The 27,345-nt window shown below is 46.4% G+C and overlaps 2 protein-coding genes across 2 annotated transcripts in view; one reads left to right on the top strand and one right to left on the bottom strand.

Moving 5' to 3' along the window:
- Positions 1–22,484, bottom strand: part of BMP7 (bone morphogenetic protein 7) — a 46,021-nt gene extending 23,537 nt beyond the window's left edge. The window contains exon 1 of the mRNA XM_067307787.1: positions 21,962–22,484. Within this exon, the coding sequence (XP_067163888.1) occupies positions 21,962–22,484 (523 nt within the window). The remainder of the gene's footprint in view (positions 1–21,961) is intronic.
- A 352-nt stretch (positions 22,485–22,836) lies between these two features.
- The window catches only part of SPO11 (SPO11 initiator of meiotic double strand breaks), a gene marked incomplete at its 5' end in the record, with an annotated part of 43,190 nt that continues 38,681 nt past the window's right edge, over positions 22,837–27,345 (top strand). Inside the window, one exon of the mRNA XM_067307967.1 lies at positions 22,837–22,933. Within this exon, the coding sequence (XP_067164068.1) occupies positions 22,837–22,933 (97 nt within the window). The remainder of the gene's footprint in view (positions 22,934–27,345) is intronic.

Raw genomic sequence — 27,345 nt, forward strand, 5'->3', positions numbered from 1 at the left:
AGATGACTGCAGTAAATCTTATTACATAATTAAACACCAAAATCTATGTTAAAATATCGTTAAGGGTCTGACTTGAACTCATAAAAGCAAGACTCTTCATTATGAAGGCTGAAATCCTATCCTTAATTCATGCTGCTGTGCTTTGGTATTTGTGACCATATGGTACAGTATATATGATCATGCACTTTTTGTAGACCCCAGTAATACCTTAAGCACAACAGCATGAGGCAAGCAGGGGAGTGCTCAAGAAGTCGGAGTTTCCTGGGTTTGATGGGTGTTAGTCAGACCTTTGACAATACTGCAACAGGGTTGTTTCCAATTAATTTCCTGAGGAGTTTGAATAGGGGAGTGTTAAAAAAAAAAAAAAAAAGGAGGGGGGCAATGGTATTTTAAAAGTGTTCACTGAAACACTCAAGTCAGGAGAATTGCTACAGGTCTTTGAATATGGCTAGTTTCTCCATTAGGTCTATAAAATATGCGATCCCTACTGACACAATATACCATAATAAGAAACTTTTGGTCATTCTTAAAGGACTTAATCTCAGTTGTTCATCAGCCATTTGAAAAGCTCCCTTAGAAGTCATCAAAGAATAGGAAAATCTGCTGGATGTAGTTAATAGTCTGTTTGCTCAAAGAACTTAAACTCGTGTTTGTCGTAGGTTCATAGTTCTTGCAAAGTGTTACCACCCAATGGTTTTTGGCTAGTGGTTTTAGTGCAGTTCCTACTGGGGAGGCTCCTAATTTCAAACATTGGAAATTCTAGCTCAGCAAGTGTCACAATTCAAAAGCCTTGGCAAGGCAGCCGCTTGGAGAGGAAGCCAAAGCTTTGGATGTGGCATCAAAGGATGTAAAATAAGAGAAGGAAGAACACCCTTGAAAAATAATTCTGCTATGAAACAGACAGTGTGCATTAACTGTGGGAAAACAGTGGATTTCTTCCACTGAAAGAAACAACCTACAGTAAACGCATCTCTCCATTTCTAGAACTGGTCTTGCATTTTGGGGGCATAACTTCTGCATACAAATTATGACCTAATTTAACACAGGGCTCAAAATCTGCTGGTGCAAAAGAGCTCTTGGGCTGAGAGTGGCATGCTAAGTGTGGCAGTCAATCGTGGCTACGCTAGGTTGTGATCATCAGACACTCCTTTCGGTATTGGCCTTTTGGCCAAGGAAAAGCCAAAAAGATGGGACCCTAGAGCTGCACCATGGAGACGGACAACAGATTCCTGAGAAAATAAGCAGAAGCAACAAAAAATGTGCAGGACAATTAAGGTGATCAAAACAGAACAAGCACATAGTCTCAGGTTAGTGGTTATCAGTAAATTTGCCACACCTTCGTTGCAAATATGCAAGTACGCTTAGCCTCTTTGAAAGTCTGGCGTTGGCTATCTGTCCACAATCTGAATACTGCACAAACTGCAATCATCCATCTGATACAGACAGGGCTTCTGATCTCTCTGAAGTCTTTTGTTCCTCCAAACCCACTCTGTTGTGGCTTTGCAGTGATGCAAGAGGAGGCAATATGGCACAGTTGTGCAACAACAGTGACGGTTAAAAGAAAACATGATGGATACATGTGCTGAGGTGTGAGGTAGCCAAGTATCAGATCCAAAAAAACGGGAAAAGTGAAGATAAAACGCCTAAGAATCTATGGTACTTGTTTTGACATGCCCTAAAGCGTACTCTTTTTTATTAGGAGAAAAAGTTATAGCGGTTGAAATTCAGAACTGATGGCAACACAGCTGATAGCAGGACCAAAACGGAAGACTAGGCAGAAAAGCCAGTGATCCCTTTTTAACACCCCAGGGAGCCCAAACATCTAAAGCAAATGATACCCCAGCAGAAAGCTAGGGAGAGTAACTCATCCTATCTTTGGTCATTTTCACAACAAAATATGTTGAGACCATAAATTAGGGCCCCAACTCTTTTAAACTCCTTTGTAAATCACTACTGGTAAATTAAAAGCTGATCCGAGCTAATTCTGTAGACGTTGGTTGGACCACTGGTTTTGTAATACGGACTGACGGCAGTCAAGGCATGACCATGACAGCCAAGATTCAGGTTTAGACATAGCTTGCAATAGTTATATTATTCCTGTCTACACAGGCCAAAGAAACTATAAAATGTTAGCTTTTGTATGAAGTGCAGCAGTACTATGTCAATTTTTAATGCTCTGTATTAAGCAAAGAAATAGGAATATCACAGGAATAATTTTCTAAGAATGATTGTGTTAAAAAAATAGTTATTACAGAAGTGATAAAGAGCTAATCCAAATCCCGGCAAAGTCAAGAGAGATATTTCCACTAATTTCAAGGGGATCCACTTCTGCCATGCAAGAATCTACTCACCTACATATTTTTATGTTCTTGTTTTCTGAAGAGATAAAAAAGCTCTTTTTCACAAGCAAAGTAAACACGAGATGCATAGATTCTGGGCTCACGCTGCTGAACTGAAAACTTCAGCAATCCTAATCTTCTCCCTGTAACATTTGGATGATGCACTTGGAGTGTATTTTGAATAATTAACAAGTAAACGTTTACATTCTCTAGTCAATATTTTCACCTGATAATATGTTAATTTTTTTATAACATACTTTAAGAATAGTTATCTCATTTATTGTAGTGATCACAAGTGGAATAATTACATTATTATCACATTGAAAAATTAGAAAGCTACTTGTTTCTAATTTACAATGGGGAAAAAAAAAAAAAGCACCAAAAGGAATGTGCGCTAGGGTGTCTGTAACTTCTTTACTCCCAAAAAAGGCCAGAAGGGATTTGTAAAGGACTTTAATCTCAAATAGATTAAAGGTCCTGAATTCCTGAGACTGAAAGATAAGTCAAAGGAAAATAGATTCCAAAAGACAACACCCCCTCGCTCGGCCTCCGAGCCCGGCGAGAGACGCAGCTCCGGAGGCATCAGCACCGTTGCCTGCAAAACCTGCCGGAGATCCAGAGGCCAAAGAAAAATCCGCCATGCTCTGGCATCGAGGGCCTGTCCAGCAGCTCTTGCTAGTCTGCCTGTGCCCGCCGGACACCAGCGACTGAAGAAATAACGCAGGCGAGCTTAGCGAGCAGGAAAGCCGTTATCTCCTTTTCCTCTGATCATTGCAGATCTACAGAAAATAAACACTCCTGGAGGGATCCCGGAGGGCTGGCTGGCTTCTCCAGCAAGCCCATGGATTTCAGCCTTACTGGGCAAACTGCCTTTTGAGTTGCACCACTTTCATTCAACAATGCAAAAATCTTGCTTGAATTTTCATAGAAAAAATTAGCTTTAATTCCCTCCGTAACGGCCCGTAAAGATCCAAGTCAAAACTACACACTTCACAGAATCTTCCTTGCATTTTCTCTGTGCAGAGCACGAGGTTTCTTAGAAACTGGCTGGTTTGGGACCACCAGCTCAGCCTGAGCCGCAATCGTCTTCAGCCTGCGTAACTGCAGGCTGCTTTCCAAAGGAGAGGTCCGCTCCTGTCACTCCTGCTGCATGCCTCTGCTGCCTCCCTTGGGAAAGGGATTCAGCTGAAAAATAACTTCTCCGTCCCCAGATGAGTTCTCAGCAGGATCACATCCGTACCCTGGCTCGGTGCATGGCCGCAGGTCCCAGCAGAAGGAAGGCAGGACCCTCCAGCCGCAGCGGGAGGGACGGCAAGGCTTTGGGTTTGCAGTGGTTGTGAAACTGCACTGTAAAACTTCAGGATGCCGAATATGAGACCTCTTGATGGAATTCTAATTAACGGTGATTAAATGTTCCCTCTATAAATTGCATCTCTTTGTCCCTAAACTGATGGATAAAATCATGTCGCTTACGAAATATAGGCCTTTTCTCCTTATGTTAGTGAGCTTCAAGAAGGAGGAAACCAATGCGGGGTAGGATCCAGCAGCCTCTGCAGCTGAAAAGGCCTACTGGGCCCAGTGGGAATCCTGACGGAGCAAGAAGTGCGAGGTCAGTCCTTGTATTTTTCTACGGAAAAGAGGGAGTATAATAAAGACTGCAATAATGTCATGCCAAGCCACAGTCTGCTAAGGCACATGTTTCCCTCCTCATTGTGCTTGACAGCAAGAGTTACAGGGGCAGTTGTGGGAAATTTATAATGGCAAGAATTTGGGAATGTGAAGTGCTGTGATTGGTTTTCATTTGCTTCATCCTCTTGGCTAAAAGATTTACATGCTGACATCAGGCAGCTAAAGCAGCGGCTAAAGAAATGCTTAAAGAAATAGTTAAAGAATATAAATTGGGAGCCCAATAAATGGTGTAGAGCAAATGTCCTGGACTGTGCATAACTAAACTGAAAACACTGCTTTTAATAAGAGTGCTAAGACAGCATTTGAAGGGCTTTTTCACACTGGATATCTGCAGCTCTCCAACTGATCTAAAACCTACTGCAGGTTTTTGGAGAAACCTAAGGAAAAACAAATGCACCGTTGATTCTGGGCTGTGAGATAAGCTTACTAGAAAAATACTCCGTGGTTTTTATGTAATTCAGTAATGCATCCCGTTGTCAGGAATTGCACTTCTGAAAACACAAGCTCCGGGTGACACTGCTGTTAGCCCCCCGGTAGCACCCATGATTAGCTGCGTGCTGTGCCTGCGTCTGCGGAGAGCATTCAACTCCTTGTGCCACGGCCTGATTCGGATCCGCCCTGGCCGGAGCGAGCAGCGTTTGCTCCGCAGCCGGTTCGGGAGCGAGCTCGGCGCTGGCTGCTCTGCAGGAGCAGCCCGGCTGGAGGCCCCTGCGCCAGCAGACCGTCCCTCCGGCACCGCTGACTTCCCCGGCACCGCGGAGGCTGCCGCGGGCAGGGGGGAGCCCGCCTGCTTGCAGCCGCTTGGGCTACAAGTGTGATGAAAGGGGCCCCGAATCCAGACTGGAAGCTTTGGTGGGCGGCTCAGACGTGGGCAAAGGCTCCCTGCCGCCGGGAAAACATGCCGCAGGGGGATGAGGCCGGGAGCCGGCGCGGCCACGCGTTCAGCCGCAGGCGCGGGAGCCGCAGGCCGGCGAGCTCATCCCTCGAACCCTCGCCCATCGCCCATCGTCTGCTTCCCTCCGCCTCCGGGGGAGGCCCAGCGCCCGGCAGCACGGAGTCGTTTAGGGAGCGGTAGTAACTTGCACGCCGAGCCTCAGGGCTGATGGACCCATTTTACAACTAAAATGTAAAGGGAGGTAAAGGTGAGGAGCTGTTTGCTGCATGGTAAATTCGGAGTGTGGCAAGGCTGAGCCCTGTCCTGTCTACTGCTGTAAATCAGGACGAATACATTAATTTCAAATGAGATCAAAACCAGGCTCCAAAAATGCTGATCCCCATCCCCAAGAGTTGAGAAACAGGGGAATTTAAAATACTTTAGTGCTCACGGCTGCAAAGCGATCCAGCATAAGCGTTTTTGCTATGAAAGGGGGGGGGAAAAAAGCCCTCTGGAGTTAATATTCTTCCTTTAACCATCACTTCATTTTTTCAGCTTTCAGCATGAAGGTGGTGTTGCCAGCAAGACCACCTAGCCACAAACCCAGCAGGGAGCTTCCAAAATTCTTCTAAACACAGACTCCTTGTTATAAATTCAAAAGTGGTAATAGCAACAGTGCATATCACATCTGTGCCAGGGTCCGGGCCTGGGAAGGAGCAGTCTCCCTATTGCCGAACAGAACTTGGAAAGATCCTTTCAGTCCACACATGTATCAGCATTAGCCATTTCTTTGTCAACAAATCCCTTAATACGTACCCTTTCTATCATGTACAGATGTCCAAAAAATAATGGAATACTGTACTACAAGATTAAACACTTTAATGTCAGCATATGTGTTGCATGACTCCGAACAATGGTATCATTGTGCGTGTACAAACAGCGGGTCGAGGGAAGATGGGTTTAATTATCTCCAAAGCAGCAGCAAGTTCTTCCTGCATAAATTGAACTTCAGCTAGCAAGGCCTGCACAGAGCAGAGATTAGTATTTTTTCTAACAAACTGCCCAGGCCCTTTCTGATGTTCTTCCAATGTTAGGTTTAGTGTCATAATCACCTCAGGCAGGGCTTAAAAGACCGATGCGGAGCCACCTGGTTTTCTGCAAGTGGGGCAGCAAAGGAGCGTGCTGGGCTGCGGCTGCCGGGAATCGCCACATCCTGGCGTCCCATGTGCTACCCAGGAGGCCCTGAATTTTAAACTCCTTAGGATGGTGGATGGCAAAGGGGAAGCGTAATAATCCGGAGGGCATGGACAGAGAGGAGTGCGAGCTGCCTTGTGCATTTGAAGCTGTTCTTCTATTGGAATTTCATTGTAGCTACTTTAAGGAAGTGCTGGACAGTTAAAAAATTTCTCCTTAAAGAATATGCATGAAATATCTGGGCAGGTTATGCATAGGTAATCCATTTCCCTTGCAGACCATGCCCCGAGCAGTACCCGTTTACGCTGTGGTTTCTCCGCTGCAATCAGAGCCAGACTAGATGAAAGGTACTGTGAAAAATTTACACGTGGGATTGCTCTGTGAACACAAAACTCGTATAATAGTAAACAGACCGAGCACGGTGCAAATCCTGATGCTGAGTTTGCAGCGTCTGTATGTGAATGTGGGGGAAAGCAAAGTTAAAGAAGCAGGGAAGAATTGTGTTTCTTCAGGACAGCTTATTCGCAACCTTAGCAGCACATAGTGCTGCCATCAATCAGGAGCTGCTGTAAAGCACTTACTATTTCTGCAGGATTTGGGGCGTGAGGGAATGGAGGAAAGGCGGGAGGCCAGGGGAAAGAAAGTCAAATAAATGGGAGTGAAGGTGTTTCTTGAGACAGCCTCCCCCTATTCCTACCCTCACCTTCCAGGAATCCAGTATCAGGACATTTCCTTAGCAGAGCTTTCCTCATCACTCTCTCAAATCTCCTTGCTTTCCCCCCCCCCTTTTACTGGGAAGCAGGGATCCAGGACAGCACTGAATAGGATATGCTGTCAGTCTCCTCTCCTGGCACCATGGAGGTGGCAGTTTTCCAGCCAGACAGCCAGCCAGACAAGCTGGGGACTCCGTGGCGATACTACCGCTGAGTCTATGGGAAACTCAGTGCAAGGAAGTTATGGGACTCTTCTCTGTGCCGCCCAGCCGGCCAGTACTGGGGCCATCCCAAAATGCCTCCAGCTCCCGCACAGACCCTGGGAGCGGGGCTAACCGAGGCGGCTAGTCACCCGTGCTAGCCTGCGCCGTCGCCAGCCTGTTGCTTGCTCTTCTCTCTGTGCGCAGAGATGCTCCCCCCTGCAAAAGAGCAGGGTGCGCCTGGGCAGCAGCCCTGACCCGGGGGCTCCCGCCGCTCTTTGCGCTTACAGTGCACTGCACGGGTCAGTCTAAACCGCTGCAAAGTTTCCAGCCTCCCAAAAGCAACCTGAGCGCTTCTTTGCACCCTCCTCTAAAAATGTCCCTCTAGCCAAACTGAACAGTGAGCCAAATGAGAGGCAGAACATCATTATTCTGGCTTTCTTCTCTTTGTCTGCACCGTAATGTGGGCATGCATGCACAGTCTGAGAGCAGAGGCTTCTGTCTAATGCATCTGCTAAATCTTGAATCCTCTGAATGCAGCTGTGGGAGGTATGTGGCAATGCAGGATTACGTTTTTCATTTCCCTCTTTGAAACAGATGACTGCTACACGACACCTTGCTCTCTCTCACTTTTTGTAATTCAGGGTACAGCGAGGCTAGTTTCACAGTGCTATGAAACCAGGGAGTTGTACTGCTGGCTCCCATCTGACGAGGCTGACTTCACTACGAAGCTGTGCCAGCATTAGGTGTGAACTGAAACTCGCACGTTTTGCCAGTGCATCCAAGGGTCAAGGAGATAGTGGCAACACAGAGCTGGGAGGAGGAGGAGGAGGAGGAGGCATGGGAAAGGGTCAGGACGGTGGAGCCAGAGGAGGCAGCTGCAGCATGGAAAAGGGTCGTGCAAGGAGATGTACCTGCCATAGGAGATGAAAGCAGAGTGATGGGTGTCTTAAGGGGCAGGAGGTTGCAGAGCACAAACAGGGAGAAAAGTTGGTGACAATATGGTTCATTGAGAAAAATAATCCACCAGTTGAGCCACCAGACAAATGGGGCTCAAGGTGCTTCCTCTAATGTGCTCTGAGACTGGAGCCTCTCAAAAAATCACTGATGCAAAACCCAGCAGGCTGCTCTCCTTGCTTGTACACACAGCCTTGAGCAAACGGAAACAAACCCCAGGCAAGGAGACAAGTGGCTGAACAAATCCCATCGGAAATAACATGCCTTCGGCCAGGGAAGAGAAGAGGCAGCATGTGCAAGACTACTGCCGGGAAACCTAAAATGGGCTATTTGGGATGAAATGAGAACTTTGAAATGGAAAGATGTTCTTCAGCTTTGACCAAATTTCAGCTCAGGGAGAAGGGAAAAAAGTTTCCCTAAAATGTTTTCAGCCAGCTCCAATCCAATCTCAGGTGAAGGAAGACCGTCTAGTAGCGACTGGTGTCTGCCAGTGTGGTCATCCGCGGAGGATGAGGGTACCAGTACTGTAAGCTTCCCTGCTCCTCTGCAGTGTGTCCATTAACACGCCTACGTGCCTGCGAGGGAAGGCACGAGCATCTCTGCAGGATGCTGGGAGCCTGCAGCACTGGCACCTTCATCTGCACGCACGTAGGACATGCAAAGACTAAAAAAAACATGTGATACAACTCTTTGATGCAATGATTTGATCATGCAGAGATGCAACAGCATCAAATTATGCTCATGCATTCCAGTAACTACAGCAGGGCAAACTAAGAAGGCTTCAAATGTGTTTGATAAATTAGATATTGTTCATAATAAACAGCTTGAGCCAGTAATCCTGAGAAGGGTGCTGCCCAAGCATCTCTGATGTGTTTATACAAAACAGACAGCAATGTCTGAATGTACCGCTAATGCCCTGAAGACAGCGTTCATCCACCATTTGCAAGGCTCTTCAGCCTTACTACAGACCTGCTGGAGGGGATATTGCCTACTAACTCAGTTTCAATCTTTTCCAAATTTTGCTTCCAGATCATGAAAAACTTTATAAAAAGCTTGCCCATAAACAGATGCTTTTCAAGCTTATATGCTGCTAATTATCTTTCCACTACATGTTTTTTTCAAGTTGCCTTCTGTTCTTTATTACTATTGGTGTATTATTATGTAGCATAAAGTTACTTAATGCAGCTAAATATTCAATGACATTTGCAAAACTGATTCAGAAGGAAGGACTGGATTCTAGACTGGTACAGCTGGTTTAAGGTATTTTAGAAGTAAATGAAATCAAATGAGAATTTATAATCCTTCCTGAGGTCTGGATTCCATCAGACTAAACTCATTAGGCATTAAGGTGCAGGTGCAGCTAAATAAAGGATTGTGTTCTGCTTTCCTTAATACCATAGATTCACATCTTGAGTTCAAAATAAAAGTCTTCTAAAAGTACATGTATATATTGTGCATCTACTGGCAACACTTGAAAGAGAGAGCCCAGATGATGGTGTCTCCAAGTGCCTAATTTTCGTCACTGGAACGGGCCCGTTCCTGCGCTGGCAAGGACTCGGTACGCCAGTGGAGGAGCGAGTGCAAATTGGCCTCTCTAGGCTTATGCATTTAATTTGCATTAGCCTCCCTTTCATCTACAGAACAGCTGCCCAAATAGATAATATAAATCTAATTAATCCTTCTTTAGTATCGTATTGCCACAACAATTCCGGCATCCCCCGAATTGTTTCCAGCGTTTAGGCCTCCACCTGCGCAGGGTCTGCAGGAGGAGCACGGCGGGAGTCGCACGCACTGGGAATCGAGCCTTTCTTGTGGTTTACTGTGAAAAAAGGAAATAATCCCAGAACCTGTTTTCCAAGTTTGAAAACGTATGACGTGCTGGATTTCTTAGCTTAATCCCAGATTCTGGTTGTGTTGAGAAAGCAGTTTGTGGGATATTACAAAATAACCACAAGATATCGGACATGTGCGCACCAGATAAGAAGCTCGGCCGTTGATTGCAGTCAGCCCCACTGAGACGTGGAAGGTGTGTACAATGTGAGCCGTGCCGCGAGGCCGCGATAAACTGGCCCTTTTGAGCTTGTCGATGCAATAACAAACATCTGCACCTTCCTAGGTCAGGCCAGCTCGGGAAGATTAGCGCTGCTGCTGCGTTGGGGCCAACAAACTATTCAGGGGAAAGGTCCGCGTGCCTAGAGGTGGAAACGCTGCACGGACAGAGCTCTCGTCTCGCGTCCCTGCTCTTACATCGATTGGGAATTTTTCAGGTGTCCTATCTGTGGGAGGTCCACTGGTGTTACCGCTGGATTTCAGCCAGGATTATTAGATAGAAATGTGGCATGTGGAGGCAGGGGAAGAAAGATTTTGGAAAATAATGATTAGAGACCTCGATTACTGCTTAAAGAGATACTCCTGAGCGCCCTTCTTCACTATGGAAGCGGGGCTTCATGACCCATTTCACGTTTTTCTTTGGGATTATCAGGTTTTCTTATGCACTACCAAGACGGTTCTGGTGAGACGGGGCACAGTAAGGCACAGCTCCCGGTTTGGAAACCCAGGAACTGCAACCTCGTCGCTGCCAAAGTGTGACCTGATCCTCAACCCAACAGACACATCTACTCTCTGTCTTTTGCCCATGATGGACCTTGTAGCGTCTGCATACAACCCTATTGCTTTCTAGGAATGTTTGCTCTGGAAAACATTTATTTACATTGAGAAATAGGCAGGGGACTGTTTAGTACTTTAATAATTTTGTGTATGGACCTAAAGACTGTGAATATTAAAGATCTGTAAGCTGATTACATCCATCTGCAATACTTCTGTTGGTAAAGTCCTAGTGATCTAGAGTGATTGCAAGCATAAACTATTATTTCAGAAATATCCTCAGGAGGTCATATTTATATATACTTATACATATTTATATATATATATATATATATGTATAGAGTGTGTGTGCATGTGTCCCCTTTCCACTTTAAAGGTTGGTGGCCAATCCTTCAGGCATAAAATCATCTGAAAGTTAGGAGAAGCTTTTACTAGCAGTTTGATTCCACCCACAATCTCTATTTTACCAGAGAAAAGTAATTTTTTTACAAGCCAGAACTGTCGGTGACACCAGCAGCACTAGCTCCGCGTGCCACACTCGGCTGGCTCGCGCACGGCCGCGTGTGATGCCTCGCGCCGAGGCTCTCGCTGGGGCCGGGCCACACCGGGTCGGCCCCTGACAAGCGCGGGTTTTGTTTTGTTTCGTGCTTTCATCCTCAAAAACACTTTCGTAGTGGCAGTTCTGGGGTATCAGGTCAGCTGCTGTCACATCGGCGCGTGGCCTCGCATCGTGTCGGGTGAACGCAGGGAACGCAGCGCGCGTGCGGTGTGTGCGGCGATCAAAACCAGCGCAGGGACGGGAGGACGGCCTTCGCCCAAGGTCCCCGCGGCGAGGAGCGCAGACCGCTCTGCGCCAGCCTCCTCCCTTGCCCTGATTTGTTACTTTTTACACGGATTTATTACTTTTCCCCTATTCTGTAATATTTGCAGGGAAACAGCTCTCATCTGATGGTTCTGGATTGAGGAGCAAAATGAAAGCCAGCGTTTTCTTAAAAAATATTGGGGGCCTACTTAAACACGTTTCTGCATCATTATGGCCTCTTTCATGCATTTCGGCATTCGCCGTGTTAGGTTGTAATGCTGCGCAACACTCGGAGACTTCTGTGGATACGGAGTCTAATGTTCTTGTAATTTGATTAAAACGCACGCCACGGAGTGGCAAGAACTATTGTATTCGGAGGTCAAAGCTGCGTTCACACCAATGAGAGAAGTTTTACACCCCGTGGCCGATTGGCTTCCCCTTTTCACCTGTCCCCAAAGACAAATGATCCACCACAGAGAAGTCAGCGCTGAAATACCGCGATCTTCTCATTTGCTCCTAGGTTTAAAAGACTGGTTACTCAAAAGCTGCTTTTTTGCGTTGAAGAACAAGATCTGTGCAGAACGATTCTTTTTTAGCTCTTCTCTTCTGCAGTTTATTACAAGTATATTTGTGTAATTAGGGGGCCCAGTAGTAATGTTGTTAAAATACAAGAGGGCACATTTATTGTTTCCTCCAAAAGGAAACAACCAATCTCCAGCAGTTCTGTTTTTTCCCTGTCTCAACTAAACATTTACTGCTTTATGTAGCTAGCAGATTGTGAGGCTAAAGTTACTTCTTTTTTTTCCCCTATTCTTTTGGTTAAAAAGAAAAAAAAATCCCCTCCTTTCTCTTAACAAATACTGGATTTTTTAAGGAAATGCTCAGAAGGGGGAACTTAAACTCAGCATGATGTTTATAGTGCCACACAAGCTTCAGGAAGAGTGATGTGCAGTGCTCTTTATTAACATCTAAAAAGTCCCTGTGGGATTATAATTACTGCACAGTAATAAACAAATAAAAGTAGCAAGATTAAAATGTTCAGAATATTTTGAGTGATAGAAGCAATTAATTTTAAACTTGAAAACGAGGAGAGGGGCAGGTTGCTGGCTTCCAGCAAGCAAGAAGAACAGATACTGTTAGCAACTGGTTCCCGCTAGCGGCAGATGATTTTCATTCATGGGGTTACATGTTCTTGGCAGATGTGAATAAATTCTTGCTAAAAAATTGACATAAAATTATTCATACACTACTAAATTGTAAGCACCATAATTCAGAATTTCTTATTTACAGTTATTTTTCATCTTCCGTTGAAATGATAAACCTGAACTTGCCTTCCTTCGGGGAGCCAAAGGGCCCAGTAGAGCCCGCGGGGGGTTCGGGTACACGACGAGCCCCACTCCTAGCCCTTCCTCAGCACGAAACTTGTCTCTCCGTCGGAATTACAGCGCCCAACTGCCGATGCTGTATTATTTTATGAGCAGTTTTTAGTAGTTCTCCCAGGGTTCTTTTGGTCTCCTTTAAAAAGTTTTACTGCCACCGTACTGTGGAAATAGCAACCGGTAAAACCTGAGGAGCTAGGCAGCTGCACGGGCGCCAGCAAAAACGAGGTGCCCCGCGGCAGGGTTTGGCCCCGTGAAGAAGCCGGGAACGTCGCCGCGCGGGATGCTCGGAGGGCGCCCGCTGCGGCGCGGCCCCGGGGTGGGCGGACGCGGGGCGCAGGGCCGCGGGCGGAGGAGAGGAGGCTCCTTGCTCCTTTGCAAGGCGGCTGCGCACCACGGACGATGCGCTGCAAGCTCATCAGCCTCATCGACGTGCAGTAGCTCCCTCGTCCGAAGCACTCTAAAAAGGCCCCTGCTCGTTTTAATCATCATTTAGAGGCAACTAGTGCCTTCCCTTCCCCCTCACCTTTTTTTAAGCAAGGTAGCTTTTAAGCGCTTGCCATGAAGATCTAAGTTAAAGGATTTTCTCTGCTGCAAAGCTGCATAGTTTCCCAGGCCAGGTGGACCCGATAGCACCAGCCACATGCTGAAAGCTCTCATCCCACCCTGGAGGCGCTTTAGTTGTAAGCCTTTCCAGATACTGTCAAAATGAACCTGAAAGGGTGGTGGTGGTTGTTGTTTCAGGCCTTAACTCATTACGAGTTTGTGTGCCTAATTACCAAATAATCTTCTTTAAACTTTGAGGAATATTTGCAGTAGCTTTTAAATGAGGCAGAATGGGAAACCTTCAAAATGTGGATACTGAAAATTTACGATTCTCCGACTTTAAGACAAGGCAGAATTTTTCCTCCTGTAAAATTTAATTCAACCTGACAAAAGAAGAGTCTAACTTGGAAGCTATTGCAGAAAGATAAAGTTGGTAAAGCATAGCACGTGACCCCCGCGATGCAACGGAAACTTAATACTCTAGGGGTAACATTTTTCCAGCGGTTTAGAAGTAGTTTAAGGTAATTTAGGGGAGGACTTGAGTGACAAAGCCCATCGCTTGAAGTGCCTTTCCTTCACTAGGCACTTTCTAAATTCTTTCTCTTTCATTTCTTTACTCTCAGGAGACTTTTAAATTCAGTGAACCCAAACGCCACTCTGTTTGCTGGGATGGGCCAGCACTGGCACGGACGGTGGCCACTGCACCTGTCCCAATAAAACAGGAAAACTGCGAGAGAAAGCACAGCGCTCGCTCGTGGGAATCTACCGAAACACCAACAGTTCGTGTTTTGAAGGTCTTCCAGGAACAAAAGGAAAAACACATGAACAGACCGTGTTTTCATCATCATCAGTTTAAAATAAATTTGATTAAAGAGAACTTTGGGTTTGTTTCATGTACAAAGACAATACATACCGCTAAAGACAGTATGATTATGCTTGAACCTCTCTAAGAAAGCAAATGATTTTATCTAGCTGCTCCTATTGTTCTAAACAAAAATTCTCTGCTGGCAGTTTTAATCAAAATCAGTTAATCTGATTTAATCTCCCTATATATAGTTGTGGGGACTTTTTCAATTTTACCTTTTCTCACGCTGAGTAACATCTCATTCTTAGAATCTAGTCCACAACAATAACAGCCTTAAAAAAACCCTTTTGCTAACCTGTGAGTAAATAACTAAAATTGTGGGGGTGGGGAGAACCACAGAATTATTTGGATAGTTAGCAACAAAATTCACTGCAGAGTAGTTATTTGGGGCACAAGTAATATGCCACAGAATGTCTGATAGATTATTAAAAAAATCTTAAACGACAAGAAACATTAAATAATAGCTAAACAAAGGATAAATTACTTCAAGCATTTGCTTTGATCATCAGTGGTTGTGCTGTTGTTCAACATCCCTAATATTTCTCTATTTCTCTCACACATACGCACACAAGAATTAAATACAAAATGTCATGAAAATTCCTAAGTATCATTTAATGTTGGCAGCCCTGCGCTGTAAAGCCATTTATATAAAACTGTGGTTGGCAGCTCTCACTCTTCCATGGGAACAAATTAACATTGGCATTCCAAACACAGGAAAGTAAGGAAATTAGAAACACAGTTTATATTTGGCCAGTGCTTTGAAATACTGTACCATGCTACTGATGTCAATTAATGAAAAGCAGGATTTTGCGGAGAGGGTCTGGTTTTGAAACACATTAACACACGTTAAACATGTTTGCACAGGAACCGGATTGTAAGCATCTTGGTTCCAAAACAATAAAGCAATTACACTAAAACTTGTAGTCTCAAAGTTGCCATTAATTCAATCCACTCAGTCTGGATCACTAAAGGATTTTCACTGCCTTCAACATGTAGTCGACACAAATGCTTACAGGAATGCGAATGGCACGTTACCCTGGGCTAGAGCCCGCAGTCTGGCACCCAAGGCAACTCTTACGCTTCCTACTGTTAAGTGAGGACTATGTATAAATAGTGGAATTATACGCTCTATACCCACATAAATTGGGTCCCAGCAAACGCTGTCGTTTTCTTCAGAAAAGGAAGGGCTTCAGAAAGAGCTATTTGAATTACAATTGCTTCAAGCTACCCACCCTGCAATCTTACCCTCAGCAAAGATGTGTACTGACAAAATGTTAAACACTTACGGTTTTCACATGCACACCAAAAAAATGCAGATGGCAGTTTATCTCCTGGCACACCTCCACCGACTTCAATGGCATTACTCCAGCGCGGATTTTGGCCCCACCGGCTTCACAACACACTGTTTATTTGTACTGTGATTCAGATATTTTGATACCAGGAATCTTTCATCACTGAAGTTGCTCCATATGAAATATGTCTCGTATTAAGAAATATCGGTTTCACATTTTTGTCAAACACTATTTGTTAAATTCTGTTTGTTGCAAAGATGGGAATTCAGCTGTAGTTCAACAACATGGATTCAGCTAATAATGATAAGCAGTGACTAATAGGAGCTAGTTCATGTTTTGATTACTTGCAGTAATGGAAACCTCCCTCAAAAAAAATTTCAAGATTAGGGGAGAAAACTGTTTGAAGCTCTAGCAGGAACTACTGCATGCTCATTATTTCAACACAGGGGCATTTCTTTGGCCCAAGCCTGTTCTCAACTGTGCTAGTGTAAATCTAGAGGGAGTTTATTGGAATTACTTTGGACGTTACAGTTGTATAAATGAGACCATAGGGCCAGCTTCGGTAGAACTATGACAATTTACACTAAATGAAGACCTAGCCAAGAATTTTCTCTTGGGTTTCCATTTTGCAAACATATGCGTGTGCATAACTCTATCCATGTCATTAGTCCTAGTGAGTAGTCCCTTTTACTACAAAAATTGTAGAAGGAGAATCTTAATCCTGACACCAATTTAAACAGCTCACTCATTTCTTTAGAAGTTCCTTCCCTTTAGAAAATAAATATATATAAAAAATAACATATATAATATATGTATGTATGTGTATTTATATATGTAATTAATTCAAAGGAACATTTTGATGCAGGCCCCAGAGAAGATGACGGTACCACTGGAAAAGACTTAAAATATCATGGTGTCTTAATGCTTTATATCAACAGGTAGTCCCTTTATCTGGCCTCCTATCAAAATTTCCTTACTTACGCTCTTGCTCAGATGACTTCATCCATCATTGCAACTTCTCACTGGTATTCATCAAGTTAGAACAATTTAGATGTGTAAAATTAAATGTGTTATCATTTTAACCACAAATTAACAGTTTCTATATAAATATTAGCATTTCCTCACTTGGTCCAAGGATAGAAGCCATTATGGCACTAACAGTATATTTGATTTAAACTAATTAAAAACAGAGGCTCTTGCAATTTAATATATTGATTTTACCAGTGGGACTTAAATCTTTTATAATAAGTGTACACAGCTGCACCACTCACCCACCGCCACTTTTAAACCTAATCCCTGCATTCCTCCTGACAATAACATGACAGGATCCACACATCCCAGCATTAGCCTTAACCCCGGTGACACTGCCAGAACGTATTAAACTAAAACGTAGCAGTGTCCTATTTAAAAGGGGCCTGTCAACAGCCCCGGCTAGGCTTTAATAGTTATAATCTTTTTTTTAATTAATGTTTCCAACCACTCGTGCGACCTTCTCTCACACATCGCTGCCCTGCCTCGCCAGAAGCAGCGTTTCACGCTTATTTGCAGGAGAAAACGTGACGCCCGGTTCCACGCCGCCCGCCCAGAGGCCGTTAAAGCTGCGCGGGGGGCTGCACTCGCTCGCAGAGTCGCGGGCGGACGGGCGGGCGGGCGGCAGCGCGGTGCGGCGCGGCGCGGGCCTGGGCGGCAGCGGCAGCGGGCCCCCCCCGCGCGCACCGCTCGAGCCTCGCCGCGGCGGCGGGCACCTCGCGGGCGGGCCGTCGAGGCTCCTCTCCTCCTGCCAGCCCGCGCGGCGGCCTGGAAGCGGCCCGTGCTCCCCGTCCGCGGGACGCGCTGCGCGGCAACGCGGGCAGAGCCGCCTCACGCGCTTCGTCCCGCGAGCGCCGGGCGGAGGGAGCCGCTCGCTCACCCGTTCGCCTTCGCAGGCGCCAGCAGCATCAGTCCTCGGCTTTCGCCTCTGCAAAGCGGGCCGTGAGCGGGGGCATTTTCCATGCCTTTTCCGCCTCCGTCCGGGCTGACCGCTCTGCTAAACGCTCGCTTTGCCGCTTTGCACCTGGCAACTTGAAAACGAATGAATTTCTCGCTAGAACGGGTCCGTGCGTTCAAAGAATACCTGCTAGTTTCTCGCTACGCAGCCAGGGTATTTCCTAAGTTTAGTCTGCTGCGAGCTTTCCCCCGTAGCTAAGCCTATACTACCCAGCGCTGTATATATCCATCCTATCCAAACGATCGCGGGAGGTACCTGTTTGGGCCTGAGAGCTTCCAACAGCACTAGGTGGAGGAGAGGGGGGAATAAAAAAGCTGAGGGCTTGGCTTAACGTATGGACGAACCCATGTGATCACGGGCACGCACTCGGGGCTAACATTTAATCTGCTTTGTTTCAAGTGGGAAATATGTGAAGATCAAATAAGTTCAAACCCAGGTCAAATATCCTTGAAAATCTTTGATTTATATAAGCAGGAAAATGAAGTTTAAAAGCAGTGATTATGAAAGGGTTACTAAAAACACAGCTGTACGCGCACTCTTATATCTGAGGCTCTCCAAAGAAAAACTGTGTGACATCTATATTAACCTTTGGCTGCGCACCAATGACGGCCTGTAGTGAGCTGGAATGCGAGGCAGCCCCGTCCAAATTTTAACACAAGCCAGGTTACAGCTGCAAATGCCTGCAGCCCGTGCTCACTTTATAAAGTATTCCCTGAAGGAAATTTTTTAACTGTTATAGAATCTTTTTCTAATACCCTACAGTGTTAAAGGCTGTTATTAAAGGGCAAAGAGATGGCTCGCCATGCCAAACACTTGTCAACAAAACGGATAGCCAGATGGTATGAAATAAAAGGAAACTTGGGGGCTCTTCGGCTTCTTGATTTACATTAACAAAAGCCACTTTCATGTGCTCCTTCCAAGAATGACTAATTCCCCCCCCCCCATTTTTTGCCAGGATTAAACAGTGTTGTTCATTTTATAATCAACCATGAGACAAATTAACAAATTGCATATCACTTGCGCCGGCTCTTTTAAAAAGTATTCTGAGCAAGTCTGTTTACCGAGTCAAGACTACCCACTAAGGACAACTCAATTATTTTTAGAAGAGTGGCTCTAAGTAATCTAGGGGATATTTACTCATTAGTTACTGTTTATAATCTTGAAATTAAACTGGTGCAGAAAATGCTTTGTATTTTTTCAGAAGTTCTTAAAATGGATCAGTTTGTAAACTTTGTTTGCACATGATCTGAAATGAAATTCCAGCTAATTAAATTATAGTAATAAATTTTGTAAGATTAGTCAGTAACTAACTGGCCAACTTAGTCAGACCACTCTGGCCAAATTCTCTTTTAATATACATGTAACTTCATTCTTGACACAAATCCATTCCCCATCCGTCTTAGCACAGGTGTAAGTTAAGACAAAATGTAGCCTGTGAATGAAGTGGTTATAAATCTAAACCTAATTAATTGTCAAGATTTTACAGTAACATTACATGCCAAGTTCAAAGCTCCCTGCAACATAACCCTGAAATGGAGCACCTGTATTCTGGTTCCTCCCTAGCAATATCCAGTATAAATTCTTTGGATTAAATATGCAGACTATCTCCATAGAAATCAATGTGGTTTGTTTTTATTTTTTATTTATTTTCACTATGATGTGGGCTGTTACTTACGTCAATGTAAATCTTTAATTTTTCTAGTTTTCTCTAAAGCTGTATGACTAGATAGATGAAGAACTAGAAATAAAGCAACAGAAAGTGCATTCATAGGTTAGTATTTGGAAGGCCGGATTAACACAACTTGTTTATTGAAATTTAAAGGTATTATTGCTTTACTCACTTTTACTTCCTCCATTACTAAGATGAAACTTTATTACACTATGACACTTCCTCATTGTGATGGCTCTAGTATAGTAATAAAAGCCTACCTGTGAAACGCAATGCTCACAGGGTATCTCTTACAAAACCAGGACACAGTTTACTACAGTCTGCCTTTAGCAATTCAGCTCTGGTTTAAAAGGGATCATTGTAGAAAGGCTCCAAAAAAAAATATCAGTTATACAATAGATCTTCTAATTTTCCCTGAACGTCATAGAAAACTGTACATATCAAAGCAGGTGTTGTATCTGACTATATACGTGAGTGAGTGGCTGGTCTAATTCATTAAAACGTCCATAAACAAGCCTGTCTTTGTCCTATAAAGATGAAAGACCGATGACTATAATGGGATGAAAGGTGTGCACAGTGATGAAGAAAGCTATTATAGATCTATGTCCTTTTTAAACTCGTCCTGGCATGCACTGTTGACAAGGGAACAAAACAGTACAGATAAACCTCTGAAATGTGCCTTGCTGGTAATAATTCCACCTGTCTTTTTAAAAACCATTGGATTTTTCCTGCCCCCTTCCTACTCACTGACCACGCTGACAGCAATTAAATAAAATGATATACATTGAGTATGTATAGTTAATATGTAAGCTGCTTTATAAACAAGTTTTCACTTATAAGTAGATATATCCACGACGTAATTTTTTTTTCCAATTTACTGATTAATTCCACTCTGATCACGAAACATTTGTATTCAAAAGCATTTGGGACCTGAACACTAATTCCTCGTATTCCTTTTCCGAGGGCTGCAAAGACGGCCTTTCCTTGCATAGGAAGCAGGGGGCTGCAGCGTACCAATGAAAAGGCACGTACTAAATAGCCACAAACAGCAGGAGTACCACTGCTTCCCTAAAGATAAACTTCATTAGTTGGTTATTTTTCATAAAGGTTCCACGTTACCACAACGAAAACAGAAGCGTGAGTTTTGCTATAGTTATTTCAAGATCCTTTGTCTCGCATGAGTGACTCTCCCCGCACTTTGGTTGCACGTTGTGTAGCACCCAAGTGCCAAGGGAACAACATTAGCAAGATCACTCGTGTCTCTAAAGTCAAATATTTGACCACCAGTGGCACTTTTGGCTGCTCAAATATTTGATTTCAAACGTATCATTGCTGATCGGCTTAAGTATCTAGCAGTGATTAGACAAACACTGTAATTCTAAATGGAAAGTATTAGCGCAGCCCCAAGGCCAAACCTAATTCGTAGACGCCTGCTGTGAAGCTTATGGTGTTTAATAAGAAGGTGCAGCTCATGCAAACTAGAGCTCCAGCACAGGGTCCCAGGTCTCAGCGTCATGCAAGAATTGTGCTGGGATGGCCCCCATCTGTAGTAATTACTAACGTGTGTCATGGAGCCTATATAGCTACCGATATTTTTCAGTTAGTTAAGTGCTGGAATTAGCGAGGCGGTGATTTGTCGCCACAAAGTTGCAGATAGTCGAGGTGTGCAGAACAGTGGCATCCCTAAAGGTGTTAATGGGTTTACTGACGCGGAGGGTCTGTAGTCGCTAGCGCGTTACGTGCCAGAGGCGCGTTCCTCTCGCTCTCTGCGGGCCCCTTTGTTTGGGCAAACGTTTGAGTCGATCTTGTTTTGGAAGTGCTATTCAAATTTTGCCATGAGCTTGCAGGCACCCAGTCTGTACGTTTGGTGGTTTCAGAGCTGCACATGACGAGGTCTAAAAATGGACAGAGTGAACCAGGGTCTGTAATTATATATTTAAAATAGCATGCTCATCCTGACGATGTTTTACTCAAATCCAGCCAAGTTAGCCCAAACGGGTGTGCAATCTACAGTGAGCAAACAGAAATCAGATTGGGCCAGGGCATCCAATTAGAGAGGCCTAGCGAGCCGCATACAAAGCACGCCAACTTCTGTATCATTTGCATAAACCCAGCCACATGTGCCTGTGAAAAGAGGCGAGTTAGCTGCCTAAACTGGGGTCACCAGCAAGAGCGGCAGGACTAACGATGGATTTACTCGGGAATCCCTCTCGAGCCGTTAAGAAAACACACGCCAGCAGCTTGGCCCGTGCAACCCAGCGAGTGCCGCACTCTCCGCGCTGCGGGAACTATCCACCTCGGCAGCCTCGGTGGCGCTGGCATCGCTCGCGTGGGCACGAGCACGGCACCACGAGCCACCTCCTGAGCCGCCAAGGAGAACAGGGGACCAGCCCGTGGTCCTGCCTGGTCCCCGTCCTCCTTGGTGGCTCAGGAGGTGGCACGGTCCTGCTAGTTTTCCCGATCGACCCGTACCTGCAAATCCGATTTTGGAGGTGCAGCAAGTAACTACCGAAGGGGGAAGGCGACACAGAACTGAGCGTGTCAGTGCGCGGGGTGGAGCGTGGCGCATGCTCGTGGCTGTCCAAGTGCTGGGACAGAAGGACAGGCCCTCTCCACCTTGCTGCCATTTAACTATTGCCTAGCAAAGAAGTCGCCTTCCCAAGGGCCAAAACCTGCCCTTCCTCACCCTCGGAGCCGGCTGCCGCCCGCCTGACGCCGCCATCCCCTTGGAGATGGCTCGCTTGTGCCACCAGCCTGCCACCCTCCCCGGGTGACGGGGTCCCGCTGCGGCCGCCCCGTCCCAGCCGCGTCCCCCGGTCCGGCCGGGCTCCCGCGGCCCCTCGGCACTCACCCAGGTTGACGAAGCTCATGACCATGTCAGCCTCGGTGAGGAAGTTGCTGTCCTGCAGGCTGGCCAGCGGCGGCCCCTGCGTGCTGAAGAGGGGCTTGTAGGGGTAGGAGAAGCCCTCTCCGTCCTCGGCGGCGGCCCCCGCCGCCCCCTCCTCCCCCGACATGGCGTTGTAGAGGTCCAGCATGAACATGGGGGCCGAGTTGTGCTTGCCGTGGAGGTGGGGCCGCGGGCGGTGCGGCAGGCCGAGGATGGAGAGGATCTCCCGCTGCATCTCGCGGCGCTCGGGCCCGCGCAGCCGCCGGTGGATGAAGCTCGAGTGCACCTCGTTGTCCACGGTGAAGTCGGCGAGGACGCAGCGCAGCCAGAGGGCGGGGGCGGCGGCGCCCAGCACCAGGAGCCAGGAGGCGGGCTGCCCGCGCCCCGCCGCCGGCATCGCGGCGGGGCGGCGGCGCGGCGGCGGCGGCGGCGGCGCGGGGGGCGCGGGGGGCGCGGGGCTGCCGCGCCGCGGGCAGCGCCGCACCATGCGCGGCGGCCCCGGCACCGGCACCGGCCCCGGCGGCGGCCCCGGCGGCGGCGCCGCGCTCACTGCGGCGGCCGGCAGCCCCCGCGGCGGCGGCGCCGCTGCCCGCTCATGGCCCGGCGGCGGCCGCGGCTGGCTGCCCGGGCGTCCCGCACGCCGCGGCCGCGCCGAGCGCCCGCTGCGGCCCCGCGGCGCCGGGGGGAGGAGCAGGCGGCGGAGCGCGGCGCGGGGCAGCGCGGGCGAGGACGGCGGGGCCGCGCCGCCGCGCGCCGCAGGGAGCTCCGCTCGGGTCGCCGCGCGGGGCGGTTGTGGCGGCCGCGGCGCGGGGCAGCGCGGGCGAGCCGTGCCCCCGCCGCGAAGTCAGCGCGCACGTCACGGAGGAGACGACACCCCGGGAGGGAGGGTGGTTCGAGCAGAAGGAGGGGGCCCCCATCCTGAAATAGCTCCTGCACGTAAGTGCGGCGTGTCCGTGCACACACAGGCGCGCGCAGGCTGGGTCTTCCCTCCCCCCCCCCCCCGTTTTCTGGAGCACGCTCACTTGGGGACAGTCTGTCCAGGACGACGGCAACAACGCCGGATTATTTAAAACACGGTGACTGCACGGGCGCTCACGTAGACGTGCGCGTGCGTGTGTGTGTGTGTGCGCGAAGAGCCCCGGGTCGCTTTCTCCGGCCGGCAGCGAGGAGAGTTAGTGGGAAAGTGTTGCAGAAACCCGGGCTGGGGGCAGTTACCGGTTAGGAGTCCTAAAACCAGCAACATTTACGTGATTCGGGACCGTGAACCTGTGCACGCGCGAACCTTACGGCATGCCATTGTCAGTCTCTCTCACCTTCCCCTTTTCTCCCACTTTCTGCACTTTCTTCCCCTTTTCTCCACTTTTTCTGCCACTTTGTGGCACGTTGTCTTGCACTATCAACTTTTCTACAGCAGTGATTTTTCTTTTTTTTGTACCCCGGTGCCTGTGTAACCTCTAAACAATGGAGTCCCGCTCCCCGTCCGTCCGCGCAGACGTCTGCTGCCGCAGCAAGTAACACTAAGAATCTCAGACAACAAACGTCGTCTGCTGCTTCCCAAACGTCCCTTGGAGGGCGAGGGGGAGGCTGGGCGGGGGGGATTATCTGGGGCGCTGAATCCAGCCCTAGGTAATTGCAGGAACCGTATCCGTACAGCACGTTTATGCTGACATTGAGATTCGTTCCGTAGGCAGAGGAGGAAGGGGGGAGGAGAAAGGAGGTCAGTGTGGTTTCTGTAGTAGATTATTCAGCTGATGTTTTCAGACGAGCAGTATCCAGCACCTGATCCTGCAGGCTTTCTGGAAACTAATGTTTAGCACTTTTTTAGCTCTTTATGCTTAAAATCCTTGCGTAAACGGTAGGTAGGTTAAAAGAGCTGCACATTGAGTGATTTTAGTTGTGCGTTTGCATGCGCACGTACCCCTTAATAACAGGGAAACTGAGGCATGGCATTGAAGTGACTCACGTAACTACTGAGAAAGCGGTGGAACCAGCATTAAACTCCTGCCTCAGTCCTAAGGCGCGTTTAGGAAAGGATGGAGCTCTGGGAGGATGGTGAGGGGGGAGGCTGTGCGGCCACATCCACGTTGGGTAACACCGGGACGCTTGCCAGGTTCCCTGGTGCTGATGGGGGGGGTGCTAAAAGCCCACCCCTGTGGGGACCTTCCCATTTCTCCCCACGGCAATGCCTGAGTAGTTGCATTTTGGATGCCCAATTAAGATCAAACTCTCTGACATCCTTTGTACTTCCCGAGAAGCAGCACCAACCTGCTCTTAAACAGGGAGGCATTTGCCTAAATTTCTCTTGCCTTGGGTGTGGTTGTGTGATCAATTTAAGCTGATCTAAACGCAGGCTGCTCCTGAAAAAGATGGTTTTTTCCTCCTCCCACCCCAACGCTCCCTCCCACACACAAGTCAGCAAGGTGAATCTGTTTTCAAATATATACATATATTTTTATCCATTTCTGTGCTTGTGTTTGCTGCGTTAGTTTTCTGCTGGATCAGCTCCCTGATCTGACTGCAGGAGGGATTGCGCTGGAGCCAGGGAGGCCGCAGGAAGGGGCAGCGAGGGCAAGGAGAGGGGGCCCGGGCTGGGCTGCCGGCGGTTGGCGGCCAGCGGGCGCGGGATGGCAGGCAGGGGATGCAGCATCCCTGCGCGCTCCCTTTCAGCTGCCCCTAACCTCAGCTCACTCTCTTCTGTGTTCCTGCTGGGCAGTTAGTTTTCCTCAAATTTTGAGTATCGGTCTTTCATCAAGCAGGAGGGGAAGGAGAATTGGCTCGATCACGGACAGCGAGGTTAAGAAGTCCGCAGGGCTGGACCGCTGGGCTCCAGGGCAGGTGTACCAGCTGCCTGAATTACTTGCGCCTGAATTGCTTGTAGCTCACGTTTTCAAACTGACTAAATTTCAGGTCGGTGTCATCCTTTTAAATGACAGCACTCCTGGAGGAAAAGTAAAGAAAAATATCGTTTGGGAGGGTTGGATCCTGATGTAGGTAACTGAATGTTGTAGCTGTAGGTGTCACTGAAAAAACAACAGGAGAAAAGCAAACCTTGAAACTTCCCGATTTGACATTTTTTTCAAAAAGTTCTTGTTTGAATCTATTTCCTTGTTGTTTGATTTGGTTACATGGTCTGGTTTTGGCCAAGATTAGATACTTACTGATTTAATAGAGGATTTCTTTCAAGAAGGGGGAATGCTGAAACTCTATGCTACGCTTTCACTGGAAGAGTTGAGGGAGTTTAATCTGTTCTAGCAGTATTTTCTGTGGTGCTATTTTTCAGTCCTTAACATTTTTTGTTGTTGTAACAGGTACAGGGTTAAATAAATGCATCATGGTTTGCAAGAGGAGTACTCCCTGCATGTATTCTTGAAACACAGTACCAAAACCACTGTCTATGGGTATGAGATGAGAGAGGGAATCCATTAAGGAATTATTTTTTGGGATGTCAGGTTCATGGCTATTGACTTCAGCCTGCTTTGGGACACAACAAAGAGGCGCATTTATTCTGCTCCACACAATAAGGGATGCTGCTGCTCATGCTGCAGTGCTTCGATGCTCAGATCTGAGCTTGAATTTCAAATACCTTCCAAACAAACTGGATTGTCTTTTTTTTTATAGGCAGCTACTTTTTCTTCCCTCCTTTCCTGCATGCTGCTTAAACGGGGTCCCGCTTCCCGGACGGTCAGCTCCACACAGGCTGCCGACAGGTTACTGAAATATTGGCACCCGCATGTCATCATCCTTTTTTTCTTCCTCCTTCCTGGATCAGTTAAGAAACCAGTTTTTCCTCTTACTCCTCTCTGCTTCTCTGGTCTCTCCTTCTCTTCTTGAGCAGGAAAACCAAATGCTTTTGATGAAGTAATCCCTGTTTGTTGGCACTTGCTGCTTCAGATAACTTCTATAAAAACAAACTCCCAATGGAAGTGCTTTTCTTGAGGTTCTGTGCAAGCCACGTTACCAATTGAGCAACTTTTTGATCTCTTTGAGCTTTGCCTGTATGCTCTTATCTGATTTTTGTACCAACTACCACCATTGTTTTTGTCTGTGTCGAAATCGGTATGCTTGAAAGCATGCATTTTGGAAGTAAAGGGTGTAATTTTTAAACATTAAATGCACAAAATGTGCACGTATATGCGCTTGCTGAATTTGTATGTGCTGTTACCATCGTCCTGTACCTGTATTAGACAATATGCCAGGGCAGAATTTGACCATTTGCATTCAGATTTACCATATGGGCAGTAAAAAGCATAGCTTTTGCTTACAAACTCATGTCATGACTGTTTTTAAAAATCAGACATGAAACATTTTTTTTCCTCCTTTTTGTTGAATCAGTTCCAAGCTTCTTGTCTTCCTACTTTGATGTCCTCTTTTTCACTTTTAACCATATTTTTTTCCATTCTGCTTTGCATCTTCTTTCATTTGTCTTGAACAAATTCCCCCTCCAAAATTATAGCAAACTTTTTTCTTCTTCCAAGTATTTGTACTAAAGCAGTGTGTGTTTGGGGAATTTTCACTGTTCTTCTGGGCTCTGCACATGCAAAACACTTATAGAACAAAAATAATGGCATTATTATTTGTATAAGAATGCATAATTACCTTGCATGTTTTATTACATCATATTGGATTATCCTTATCTAAAGTTTCTATTAATCTCTTCAGCATTATTGCTGAGAACAGATTCATCAACATGAAAGTAATCGCATTATGGATAAGCCGTTACATTAACTCTAATCCAAGAATTTGAACAGATCTAGGCTGGACTGTGCTGAGTTGGACTGTGCTGATTATGTTATAAAACTGAAGTATTGTTTCTCATTGCTACTGATCAGAGGAGAGACAGATATGAAATTGGCTTCTGGGTACAAAATGGTATTATAACATCTGGAGATGCTAGTAATAACTAAAAATAATAAATCATCTTTGGCTTTATGAATTGGGACTATAGTGCTGAAGCTAATGTTCAACAAGTACATAAGGTGAGCCAAGTTGAGGCCTTAACTTACAAAGCTAGATCTCCGTGGGGATTTTTTTAATTATTATTATTTACTCCAAACAACATTAGAACTGAGTTCATATCATTGAAACATATGTGGTATTATACTGGGCAAAATTCAGTATTATGCATACCCTGCATACAGTATGAATATATGCATATGTTATATATGTATGTTTTTACATAATTGTATGGTGGTATGAGTGTGTGTGTGTATGCATACAGCAGTACTCTCCAGTACTGTATGTATGTTTTAGGCTTATATAAGTAATATATTTCTGTAGCATAGAAATATATATATGAATATTGTTTAACACAGAACCACTTTTAGGTCCATATATTGCCAAAGCAGCCC

This window comes from Apteryx mantelli, chromosome 18 (assembly GCF_036417845.1).
Source record: "Apteryx mantelli isolate bAptMan1 chromosome 18, bAptMan1.hap1, whole genome shotgun sequence".
In the NCBI taxonomy this organism is placed as follows: domain Eukaryota; kingdom Metazoa; phylum Chordata; class Aves; order Apterygiformes; family Apterygidae; genus Apteryx; species Apteryx mantelli.